The 13996-nt window shown below is 40.1% G+C and overlaps 1 protein-coding gene across 1 annotated transcript in view; it reads left to right on the top strand.

Annotated features, from left to right (window-relative positions):
* Nucleotides 1-475: 475 nt before the first annotated feature.
* Nucleotides 476-13996, top strand: part of LOC120547949 (sodium/potassium/calcium exchanger 3-like) — a 160366-nt gene continuing 146845 nt past the window's right edge. The window contains exon 1 of the mRNA XM_039783779.1: nt 476-827. Within this exon, the coding sequence (XP_039639713.1) occupies nt 647-827 (181 nt within the window). The 5' untranslated portion in view covers nt 476-646. The remainder of the gene's footprint in view (nt 828-13996) is intronic.

Here is a 13996-nt window from a genome sequence, read left to right as displayed (position 1 = left end):
TCATCATATAGACTAATTATTTAGGGATCAAAACGATGTCAACTGTATTAGAATCACATATATAAAAAAAGTAAGCTCAAAAATAGTAATTAGTCTTGATAATTGTGATTAATTTTGGTATTCATTATTATCTAGTAACGTAGGTCTATTGTTTTTTCTTGCAGATGGGTTTCTCGCGTGACCTTGCGAGAATCCAGCTGCGGTCCAAGGTAAACTAGCGTTACCTGTCAAGATGTCAAAGATATCAAATGCAGCTTTCCATTTAAAATGATCCAGACATTTCCATTATACTTTATACTATATTGTTTTACTATGTAGGCTATAGACTGTTGAGTATCTTGGACAAAAATACTTTAGAGATAAATAAAGATCGTAAAATCATGTTCGTTAGCTAGCCACCTTTTTGCCCAGCCACAATAGCACAAGCGGGGTTTTATTTTGAAATATGACCCCGGATGTTTCAGTTGTTACCCTTTGGTTTACTTTACAAATCCATCGACAAGCAAGCGATTCATATCTTCTGTCGTCGAGTAACTTCAGTGCCCATACAGCACATATTTCTGTCTCTTCCTCCTCGCTTCAGTTTCTCGTACCTTTGTACCACCACCGGTGGTTCCGCCGGAACGCTCGCCGACAGAAGAGCGCCATGGCCCGCGTGGTGGTTGAAGGGATGCCGGAGTCGGCCGTCGGAGGAGGAGTGATGCTGAACCGACGGAGGAGCAAAGGCAGGCGGAGAAAGCGAAAGGAGTTGTTGGCCATCCAGATGTGCTTAGCGGGGGTACTGCTGGGGCTCGTCGTAGGGCTCAAGTCCGCGGCACAGAAAGCAGGTGAGGGGCAGTTTGGACGTCTTTTATTGTCAACCAACAAGCCTACATTTATTTTGTTTAGAACACAGCGTACATGCGAAGTTTGTGGCAAGCAGCAACAACAGGCAGTTTGGAGGCAAAACGGCGGTTAGAGAAACACTGTCATGGGTATATTTATTTATGAATTTTGTAATTGTTCTTTGTGCCTTTTGTTACATTTTACATCCTTAAATCAACAAGATGAGCCTTGGCGGCTCTACTGTGATGGACGTTAGACAGGAAAATATACAAAAAAGGTATAGGCAATATAACTAACGTGAAATGATATAGTAAAACATGGAATTTAAAATGTAAGTAGCCTACAGTATGACCAATATTGACTAAAGAACACCACAGAAACTTAAAAAACAGATGTAAACAAATACGATTGATTGCCAATAATATGTAGTACAGTACTGAACCTGTAAACTCAAAAGTGAACAGCCTGTCAAAGATATAAGACAAATACTGTAGATCCCATTAGGTTTACAGACATTTTTGCTGTACGTCTTTTTGTGTCACTGCACACATTTACAACCACTCAGTGTAAAGAACGAAACAACAACATGCCTTCTTGTAGCTCAACATCTGTAACTAATAATCCCCTGGAAATGGCTGTGACTCTGCTGCTCTCTGTTGCTTGAATTACTTAACAGATATCCACTTTTTCTACCATTTGCTGTTAGCTAACTTCCCAGACGTCCTTTAGCTGTTTTATTATTTGCCTTTTTCCACTTAGTCATTGTATCCACATTATTGGTGATTATTGATCATAAATTTCATTGTCAAATATGTTGTGAAAGCACCAATAGTCAACCCTACAATATCAATGTGTTCGGTAAAAAATATCATATTTGATTTTTGCCCAACTGGTGAAATTCACTCAATGAGCAGCATTCTTATACTGTAAATATAATTTAAACAGTTCAAACTTATCACTAATATCGACTGGGTTATCAGTCAGTGGGTTATGTAGTGTAGGGGTGGGACAAAATATTGATACGGCAATATATCGTTGTCCTTCTTTGTGCGATACGAGAATCGATCTGATGGCGCCAAATACAGATATTTTAATGAATAAAATAAGGCGCTCTAAAACGATTTCCCTGCTCCAAGCTTGGCTACTTCATGGCTCCTCAAGGTGGTGCTCAACACATGAACGAGGAAAACTTTAACATAAGTTAACTAGCCAAAGAGGACGATGATTTCAACGGGATGGCAGGCACCAGTTTGAGAAAAATAACAGATGCCCCAGCCACGTTTCAGTCCAAAGTCTGGACCCATAGTTGCTCTATAGTTCTGTGATTTTAATTTATAGACTGAAAAACTTGTCCTGCAGAATTGTGCCATTTCCATCAGTTTGGACTCGCAGTGTATAAAGAGAGAAAACCTGCACTTAACCTTTTTTCACGGGCATTTTGTGTTCATAGATATCGTGACATATCATGATAGGATTGTCAAGCAATATATTGATTATAGCAGGATTGCTGTATCATGATATCGGTATTAGGGCTGGGCAATATATCAATATTATATCGTCATCGATATATGAGACTAGATATCGTCTAAAAGTTTGGATATCGTAATATCGTGATATGAAACAGTATCGTCTTTTCCTGGATTTACAGGCTGCATTTCAGTAAAGTGATGTAATTTTCTGAACTTAGCAGAATTTTCTAGCTGTTTTATTATTTGCCTTTACCCACTTAGTCATTGTTTCCACATTATTGGTGATTATTTATCAAAACTTTCATTGTGTAAATATTTTGTGAAAGCACCAATAGTCAACACTACAATATCGCCGCAGAACATAGAACATTTTTTGAACAGATAATCGATCGCTAAACTAAACAGGTAATGCATTTTTACAAAAGGCTGTCTACAAGCAGTGATTTTTAGAGTGCATGTCGGAGAATAGCACGGACATGTGAAGTGAGAAGTGAGAGAAAGATAAAAGAGAGTGCGTGCGTGCTTCCTTGAGAACTGTAAGTCGTAACTTATGTTGTCAGTTCATTGTTAGCTGGTGATTTCGTTGTTTGTGTTCTTCACCTGCTAGCTAGGTTGCACGTGGCTGTTGATTCAATATAATGGCGATTGTTGAACGCCCTTGCTCACGTTTGTATTTTATGTGCATTATTTATATGCTACAGTAGTTACACTGCATTAAGATAATGTAATTAATAGTGGGTTTATATCTTATAGTTAGGTACCCTGTCAATCCCAACCCTAATGTGGTGTCAGTTGTAACATTAAAAATAGTGTAACAAGTATGGACACAAGCTTCAGACTTTTGAAGAGCTTTATGCCGTTGTTGATTACCTCTAGATGTTTGTGTTTTGTCATCTTAAAATGAACTCAACCAGAAGGATAGGCTAGCATTTACAGTACGATTTTATACATTTAGTGCTTATTGTTCACTTAATTGGCACCTGACCGACTCGCTGACATTTTTCTGATAGTGTGCTGCTGAAGCTTCTATTTTTGGGGGCCACAGAGAAGATGAGAAGGTGAAGTGATTACAGAAGTGTTATGAAGTGCAGCCAGATGTATCACTCTCTAATTTGTAATTTGGAAAGCAAGAAATTATCATTATTGGCACATTTCACTTCATGAAATTTCCCAAGTCTGGCCAACTGATGGGAGATTTAAATTTGGATGATTTTCTATGTTCTCAGCTGTTGAACTCAAGCTTTGTGACACAAATAATGTTCCTCATGATGAACATCTATCATTGTTGTTTCAGCCTGTAATAATGTAGGCTATAAGAAACACAAAACAAATAAGCATAAACACCCAAAGACAACTACCATGAAATGAAAGAACAACGCTACTGAAATTATTAGTGGATTAAAGCAATGAGTTGATTTTGCAACAATTACAGCAAGTTTGATCATTTGGGTTTGGGCTTTGAGTTTTATTTATTTATCCCAGTTAAAATAGAACGAATGACATAGTCTACATATAACAATAGAAATGCATGTTTAGGGAGAGGAAAGAGTTGTGCAGGTTAGGAACCCTGCATCTTATTGATAAAATTCCTCATGTTGTTAGATGTTTGGGAAAATAGAGGTTTAGAATAAGGCTGCACGATTTGGAGAAAGGGTCATATTGCGATTTGCAATACTGTGATTGCGATGCGATATTATATCATGAGTCTACTTGCTTGATTATCAAGAAAAATACACAAAATACTAAAATTTTGAAACATACAAAGTGCACGAGGATGAGAAGAAATACATGAACAAAAAATGTGCAATACTTTTTTAAATAACTTATTACTTAACTTAAGATTATTTATTTCACCGAATTAAATAACCAAAAACAGTATTTTGAAAATAGACATTTTTGCTTTGCTCAACGGTACAAATGACATAAATAGAACAATAAATAAGAAAAATACAAATTCTCAATACATACATTTTGTATGACATTTAAGTAGGGCTGGGACGATTCATCGACGTAATCAACGTCATCGTTTACAAAAATACGTTGATTTGCATAACGTGTGTCGCCCGTAAGCATGGATTTGTCTGAAGAAGCTGCAGCTAAAAACATCGCCAACGGTGTGATTTATGGTCCTGTGGAGGCTCCAAGCAGAGCTTTTGTCGTAGCCCACGTAAGTGGCCTGACGTTTATTCTTGTGCGTTCGTGTGTGCATCAATCTCTTTAAGAGAATAGCAGGGCCGGTATGTTTGTATGCATGTGGAGTGTGTGGTAGAGTGAGTGAAAAGTGACGGGGGATTAGCTTCGGAACTAGTACAGCCTCTAGAGTCATAGTGAGAGAAACAAAGTGTCTCTCCTGTGCTTTCTGACCACGGTGGGAAATCTGTAGCAGGAAAAGTTAACCACAGCCGAGCGCCGTGTGTAGCCGCGCCGTGCATCGCCGCGCCGTGTAGTTCCATTTTTTGAGAGGTGCACGGACATCGCTTGGCCGTGGCTTGGTATCGTTGTATTCCCCCGACTCATTTCCTGTTTCTCCTTCTCCATAAACAACATGAAATCAAGGAGAGGGTTAACTTTTCCTGCTACAGATTTCCAACTGTGGTCAGAAAGCATAGGGGAGATACTTTGTTTCTATCACTATGACTCTAGAGCACATGTGTCAAACTTAAGGCCCGGGGGCCAAATCCGACCCCTCGCACATTTTGATCCGGCCCGCATTTCAAATTTAGATTCACAACAAACCCGACCGGTTGTGCACCAAACCAAAAAGACAAGAAACTGTTATTTACACTTTCATTACGCGACACTCAAAGCAGATTTTTGGCAGATTTGCCGACTTTGAGCCTCAGAAATGCCCACAGAAGCAGAGAGTTTACATATTCAGGCTGGGTTGCTGTGAGTAGCATGCTTTTAAAAATGTAATCTTTGTTTTTCATGATATGCTAAATGGTATGATGGCAAAGAAACTTTTTTTGCTGACATTATTTAGGGTTTTTTATGTTGACCAAACTGTAAGTGAGAAGACTATATGAGACACGCAATAATACAATCAAAGATATTTGACTTTGTCGGTAAAATAAAAGCATGTCAATAAACTAAACATGTCTGGCCCTTGATGTGATTCTCATTTCTAGTGTGGCCCTTAGTGAAATTGAATTTGACACCCCTGCTCTATAGTCACTACACTGTAATAAATTTCATGTTAGTTTAACTTGGAAATGCAAGTTCCCTTGCTGCCTTGAAAATCGAAGTTCACTCAACTTGAAGACTGCCTTTGTTTCAACTTAGAAATTAAAGTTAATGAGGTTGATGTAACTACAGTGTTCTAGTTTTGTTAAAGTTGTTCTTTTAGTTGATTTAACTTTGTATTACTTGCTTTAACTTCATACTTTAAGTTAAAACAAATCATTTATTTTCTTTAATGATGCCAGAAACCTTCCTTGCCTAGTATAACAGACATACCTTTCTGCTTTATTTCAATTCACACTTTCAAGTTAAAACAACATAACCACATTTATAGCAGAGATACCATGGGTGCTTGGGTGGGGCCACCCCAGGGCCCCGTGCAAAAGTAGCGCCTCTCTGCTGATCTTGTGTCACTTGACACAAAAATGGCCGCTAGTGAAGCGCACCGCCAGATTAATCGGCTGAAGGTAGCCTATTACTGCTCAATGTCTAACACCGTAATACTCCACCTCTTATCAAACGTAACAGTCACTCAACTCATGGTTACAAATGTAAACCAGCACAACAATGACAATTACCAGGCAACAAAACACTACATTCTAAACACACGCCTTAATATAAACAGAATTCATAAAGTTACATTTGTATTTCGACAAACTGCAAACTTTTCAGCAAATTTTAACAAAACTCTATTTACCGCCTTGCATCATGGGAATTGGCCAGCCAATGAACCAGTTGCAGTCTTGACTGCAATTGGTTGATAACTTAACTTACATACCTAAGTTCAATCAACACATACATTTTTTTAAATAGTCAACCCAACGAATAAATGCAAGTTTAACTTTCAAAAACTCATAAAGTTGAGTTCAAAATCGACAACTTGTATAAGCTCGTTCAGTTAAAAATAAGAACTAAGTGGACATAACTAAATGGGTCTGTAATATTTTACAGTGTACTCGCTCTGAAGCTAATCACCGTCACTCTCTCACTCGCTCTACCATACACTCCCCACGCACACACACGTGCCGGCCCTGCTATTCTCTTAAAGAGATCGACACACCAACGCACAAGTATAAACTTCAGCCCACTTACGTAGGCTGGAGTAGAGTTTACAGGGCTCCAGACCCCAACTGAAAATTTTAGGGGTGCAACCAGAAAATTTAGGGGCACACACCGTAAATCAACATGCTAACCAAATATTCACATTTCTACTAATTTCCACAACACTTTGTTTATAGAAATTAAAATGTGCTGGCACATCCTAAGGAAAGCTCATTGTGGGACTGGCTCTAGATGCTGTAATTCTGCCAAGGCTGAATTTCGGGAAAGTGACTTCGGATACAGTATTAGGGGACCACTAAGGCCTATATAAAAGCATCCAAAGAGCACCATGTCCTGGGACCTTTAAATAATATGTAATACACTACTCAGGCTTTTGCATTGTCAATGCCACTACAAGCATGTGGTGTTATTACACGTTCTGTCCACTAGAGGGACTTCCAACATTAGCCTGGCCTTGAAGGGGATCTACGTCATGGCGCATTGCACGCAACTTTGTTTACATTAATTTTCCACCACGAGCACACAGCGACAACACACAAATCATCAGATGAACTCTGTAATGAAACATGATCCAACATGTGTGGTGAAGCGGCTTAGTTTCACATTTTATTGTGCACTTTTGCAACATAAAAGGTAAACTGACAGCACCATCGCTGTCATGACTAGCTCTAGTCTCCAGTCAGTACAATTACAATGAATTCAATTTAAAATTAAAAATGCATTGTTTAGGCTACTAAACTAAAATACAAAATAAAACACCTCCCTCTCTCCTCCCAAACCCATCCCTACAACCTTGAATTGAATAATTATTAATTTATTACTCACTGTAACTTGTATTCTTTATTCTTTTATTTGTATATTATTCTTTTTTATTTAAATCATGGCCGTTTTTAACTGCTTTTTAATGTTTCATGTAAAGCACTTAGAATTGCCTTGTTGCTGAAAGGTGCTGTAGAAATCAAGCTGCCTTGCCTTACACCCTTAGCCTGTCAGTCAGTCCCCAAGGCACAGAAACCACCATTGTGCCTGTCAGGAAGTGTAACGTCAACAGCACCGCAACCGCTTTCGCCTCGCCGTTAATATCATATTAACGCTGTCTGCGTGAAGTTTGGAAAAACTGTAACCACTTTATCGGCATTTCCGTGACCAACTGTGACTTCAACAAAACTGCAGAGTAGTTTGCTCCGTCCGCACCTCTGCGTGCGTGTTTGTATGTGTGTGTGTGTGTGTGTGTGTGTGTGCCTGAGCTCCGCTCTCTGTCATATGCAGATAGGACAGATAAGCTTGCGCTTACGAGCTCTCAGGTACCGACATTTCCACGTTTAATGTATAAAAAAGGGGGCAAATTTACTTGTCGCACATGTGCTACTGGATGTAAAATTCAGTCGCACACTCTCAAATTATGGTCGCAAAATGCGACCATTTGGTCGCAGTCTGGAACCCTGGTTTAGATTCTCTGCCCGAGCCCGACCCAAGGGCCGGGCCGTTATTTTCCGCCACTATCCTCGGGCTGGGCTGGGCCCTTGATTAAGCATTTGTATCTACTTTTAATCATTACTAGCCTAATTGGGTGGGGAGAAAGCTATGCCATAATCAGAAATATCATCTATATAGGCTATATTTAGGCCAAAGTAAAAAAATGTGTCCAAAAAGTTACACAAGTTGGACTACAGTTACAAAATGTAACGTGTCATGCACGGAGTCTCCTCCTCTCGCACGCATCACACCGGGGCTGCTGGGCTGTATTGTGGAGCTTAAGTGCAACATGGAGCTTTAGGATGTAAAGAAAAACAGGAGAATTACCTTTGAGCAAGTTTGGAGAAAAGTCGGAGGTATGGAACCATTTTAAACAAGTCGTCGGCAGTGACAATATATGTGTCGGCTTTGTTGAGTGCATTAGGCTAAGTGCGGCACGCTGCTCGCCTATGACATCAAATAAAACGGGGACTTGGATGATGAACAGACACATGAAGCAGGCTCGCCGTGGCAGAAAAGATGATAGTCGGCCTTCAATGTCCTCTTTTGTTACTTCTCCAAGCATGAGGGCGAGGCCAGCCCTCAGAGAATTTTTTTTTTTTTACTTTTCTTCATTCAGATCCATTTGCAGTTTACATGCTTCGCTCTTGTTGCATTATTCATTAAGATCATTTTAAACAGATTTCTGCAGTTCAAACAACTCTGAATTGTAGTTAAGAACATCAGTTATAAAGGCCCACGTATTAAAAAATTATGTTGGGTTTAAATCGGGCTCGGGCTCATAATTTCAGTTAATGGGCCGGGCCGGGCTCGGACACAACGTGCACGGGCTCGGGTTGAAAAAATAATCGTTAGGGAGAGCCCTACATTTAAGAGGGATGTAAGATAATAGAGCTGTCAATCTTCCTCTATAATACCATTCAAATTTAATTTTTTTTTTTAAATATTCTAATAATATTTGAATATTTTATGCTCAAATGCAGCCTGTTAAAGGTCCCATGGCATGAAAATTTCACTTTATGAGGTTTTTGAACATTAATATGCGTTCCCCCAGCCTGCCTATGGTCCCCCAGTGGCTAGAAATGGCGATAGGTGTAAACCGAGCCCTGGGTATCCTGGCCCTGGCTTTCAAATGAGCAAAGTGGCAGTTTGTCAAGGCCACACCCCCACCCTCCACCTCCTCTCTCCTCCTCAATAGCTACAGACACAGAAATGGCACATCCTAAGGAAAGCTCATTGTGGGACTGGCTCTAGTTGCTGTAGCCTAATTCTGCACCAAGGCTGAATTTCGGGAAAGTGACTTCGGATACAGTATTAGGGGACCACTAAGGCCTATATAAAAGCATCCAAAGAGCACCATGTCCTGGGACCTTTAAATAATATGTAATACACTACTCAGGCTTTTGCATTGTCAATGCCACTACAAGCATGTGGTGTTATTACACGTTCTGTCCACTAGAGGGACTTCCAACATTAGCCTGGCCTCGAAAGGGATCTACGTCATGGCGCATTGCACGCAACTTTGTTTACATTAATTTTCCACCACGAGCACACAGCGACAACACACAAATCATCAGAGAACTCTGTAATGAAACATGATCTAACATGTGTGGTGAAGCGGCTCTGTTGTAAAGGCTGACAATGCTTGGTTAGCACAATGACATCACGTTAGAAAGCACAGCCGAAACCATTTGTCATAAACTAAGTAATAAACGATGATAACGGCACTACTAACTAAGCCAAACGGTGCTGTCACTACTATTTTAGTGATTTATAAGCAACCTGTTTCCTGCAGATTGTCACGTTACTGAGAATGCAGCCATTAGAAGGTAATATATTAAGTCGAAACTACTCTGACAGCTGTTGTGCAGCTAACATGAACTTTAGCTTTCTCCAGCAGCTAAGCTAATGTTACTGTAACTTGTGATGCAGTTAGGAAACACGAACGAGCTAACTAATGTTAACATGTCATGAACACTTTGGCTCGGTGGATGTTGATTTTAAAGTCATGTTAAAACTATTTCCCATCCTTCTGATTTCCTGTACTAACGTTACTTGGTATGTAACATTAGCTCCGTAATGTTAGCTCCGTAATGTTGTATTAACATTACTTACATAACGGTACATAACGTTAGCTTAGACCTCACAATGCCTTGTGTTTCTCACTCCCGCTAAATTATTGTTAATAAGATGTGACATAAGTGACACATGCGGGTAGGCCACGGCGAGAAGAGGGAGATTAGCTAACATTAGCCAACATATTTATAAAAAAAAGTCACATTCGAATAGTAATTTCAGGATTCGATTAGTGTTGATTTTTTACTTTCGGTATTTGTTCCAACAGTACTATAACTAGTAGTGATCAAAGTACAAAATATACTTTGTACAACCTCTTCTTTGCATGCTCTGAAACCCCTCTACACTTCTGATACGCACGTGACCATATGCGACACACGCGCTACTGCCAAAATACACTGACTGGTCATATCTTTTGTTATAGCGCAAGTGTGGTAGCGTAAGTGAGAGTGAGAATTGCAGGTGTGTTCATTGAGTGAAGTTAGTCAGTGAGTGAGTGGTCGAGCAAGCAAGGAGGGAGAGCGACCGGTAAACGTATTGGCTGTGTGAGAGAAAAGTGAGAGGAACAGGAGATAGCAAAGAGTTAACAGTGAACAATAAAAACACCAAACGTCTTAAGCTACGGTGGCTTCATCTGTTGTTCTGTCGCTAAAGTGAAGACTGCATTGCACACAGAGATTAGAGTGTCACACACAGCACACCTTTTTGTTTACTTAAATCGCAATTTTTTGTGGTTATGTAATCGCACACTGACATTGCGAACACTGTGACTGTCAAATCTGTAGTATCTCCATTGTAAGATTCCTATATAGAGGAGGCAGCAGGGTGCAAGAATTAGAATAATTGCAACAAAATGGATGTTTTGAATTTATCTGAGTGGGGGGCTGACAGTGTCAAACTGTGAAAATCAATAAAATGTCAGAAACTAATAAAAGATGTCATAAATTCCACGTTCCAAGGTGATTTTTTTTTTCAGATTGTTTGTTTTGTCTGATAAACAGTCTCAGGGCTCGAGAGTGCGACCAATTTGGTCGCAAATGCGACCAAAATTTGTAAGGGTGCGACTAAGATTTTTCCTAGGTTGCACCGGTGCACCTAACGTACTCGCATCCGCTGCCTCTCCACGAACGAAGCAATGTTGTTTATAGCGATATGGTTTAATGTTGCGTTACATGACCCATTCCTTCTGGAAAGCCGTGCCTGTGTTTGGATCTCTCCTCCGCGCAGCCCCCCCCCATTCACTCACACACCGGCCGGCTCACCTGCCACATGGAGAGACACAGTGCCGATGGTCCAAACTCCCGACATTTGTCTACAGTTTTAATTGTTATTAACACAGCTGTATATTGTTAAGTATGAGAGGGAAACCTGTATTGGTACCAGTGTTACCGCTGGTAACTCTCTGTTACTGCGGCCGCCACGGCGAAAAACACATTAGGAGTTATTAAATGCAACTAACTTCAGTTGGTTGAGTAATAGCGTGTAAGACGGAGCCTGCTGGATCATAGTTAATAAAAAGGCAGCGCAGTGCAGATACAGACATTTCATAGCCTACACAAGACTGGTGTAACGCCAGCGAAGTCAGCCATCACTCTCTGAGTAGCCTAGCATACGCTTCAGTCCATCGCACTCCCTCGGTCTTCGGTTCGTTCTTTTTTTTCTTTCTAAAGATTTCGGCCTTTATTTTGATAGGAAAGCTGAAGACATGAAAAGGGAGAGAGGGAGGACGATGAAGGAAAGGGCCGCAGGTCGGAGTCAAACTTCTATATTTACCAACTGAGCTATCCGGGCGTCCTCTTTCTCTTTTAATCAGTCTGTTATTGTTGTTGAAAGTTTATGAAGGAGCTTTCTCAGATATATATATATATATTTATTTTAGATAACTTTCATTTACATGTGTTGCAGCTGTATATTTTCAAACTGGTAAAGGAAACCCTGTCTTTGCATTTTATTTTAATCACAATCTGTTTTAATAAAAGAGCTTGTGAAAAGTGGCTTTGACTTAAAACTGAACATTTAACCCACTTTGTAAAAAAATACAGAGCTATATATTGTGTATCGCCATTCAGCGTTACGGCGATGCAAGGAAAAATTTGGGTGCACCTAAATTTTGTGCTGGTGCACCTAAATAAAAAAAGTTAGGCGCACCAGTGCAACCAAGGCTAAAAGTTAGTGTGGAGCCCTGAGTCTAAAACGTAATAAAAAGTCTAAGAAAAGCAGTACATCCTCACATCGGAGAAACTGGAATCAGAGAATATTTGACATCTTTGAATGGATAAATGACAATAATTAACAACCTTGTGAGTGAAAGCTGACCACCTCTACCTTCTTAGCCCCGTAATCGGCAAATAATTTCAGCACCAAACTGTACAATCGGTAGACTATACTGTCAATAGCTAATAGCTAATTTCCATCCACTTGTCAGTCAAATAACCTGAAGTTCTCTAAAAACATTCATGTGAATAAAGCCGGTGAAAGTGCGTTTCCATCCAACGGCTTTAAAGCAAAAAGAAACCTGTGCGTATTGACGTCACATGCTGTTTTGCGGTAAAATTGATATATGGAATAGATTTGAGACCTTTTTAAGGTCATTTTCGCACTGAATCGCACAACATTCAAGCTAACATTTTCCATTCCAGGCAAAATGGATCGCGCTGTCTACCTACAAATGATATTGGACAACCTGTAATAGTGCGACATATCAAGCTATAATAAGAAAACGACGCCTTCAAATCATCGCTGTGATGATGCAGATGCACGTAAATGCCAGATGACAACGATTTTTGCTATCTAAACTATCCGTTATATTTCACTCATAAATTAAAGTCTCTCGTCTCCTCTTTCGCCCACTTACTGTATCTGTCTTTGTTGACAACCGCCATGTCTGCAAAGAAAGCAGATATACGTGACGTCATCACCATTCATTATTTATTCGGCAAAACCATTTCCATCAAGACGTTTACCGATTAAGGGAAAATCCCAATATTGTCAATGTGTCAATATTCATGTAATTCAATCAAGTTTTAGTTTCCATCAGGAATTTTTCATTCAATATTACTCAATTCCCATAAAAACGTGTGGATGGAAACATGGCTAATGGCTGATGGAGAAATGTGTTCTGAGTTTGGTGCTAATTGACCGCCATTTCCACGGGGACTTCCACATGGGAGACCAGGACCTCTTCTCATGTCGATAATAGTTGCCCTCAGACCACACTGAGGTTTGCAAGGTCTTGGACACACACATAAACACACATTTATGTGTGTATTCCCTCATGTCTTTGCTTCCCCCCCACGACCCTGCGGACTGACACACAGATGTACACACCACGCCTCATATCCCTTTGTCCTCCATCTGTCCTTATTTCCACCACCGTCCCTCTAAGCACATCTGTCCATTAGGGCTGGGGCAATATGCTTTTGTCCCGATTGGATTCTTTTACGATACATGGGTTTCGATTCGTATTGCGATTTTCATTTATATCCTTTGTAGAAGTATCGTCATTCAAAATTATTGAGCATTGCGATTTTCTTTTCCAAAAAACACCCCCCCCCCTCTGCTTTTTTCACAAATCGCACCCTGCATCCATCCATCCATCCATCCATCCATCCATCCATCAATCCACGTTTCACCTCCAAAAAAAAAACACAAGGTAAAAGCCAGACCCAGGACAAAAGCATTATAGGAAGGAGGATTACCCCTACTGTATGAGCAAACACATGTTGCTGTTGCTATCATCTGGAGGTTTAAATATCATTGAGCCTACTCAAGCCAAAGTCCCTCCATCATCCATCTGTGACAAACCTAAAATATGGGTGTACCAGCCAGACAAATGCTTATGCTATAGAGAAGCCACTAATGGCCGCTCAGTATATCTGGTATACAGCAGCATTAGTCTCCAGATGATC

Source organism: Perca fluviatilis, chromosome 19, assembly GCF_010015445.1.
Source record: "Perca fluviatilis chromosome 19, GENO_Pfluv_1.0, whole genome shotgun sequence".
Classification (NCBI taxonomy): domain Eukaryota; kingdom Metazoa; phylum Chordata; class Actinopteri; order Perciformes; family Percidae; genus Perca; species Perca fluviatilis.
Note: the sequence above shows the minus strand (reverse complement) of the source record. Positions and strands in the feature narration are given on the sequence as shown.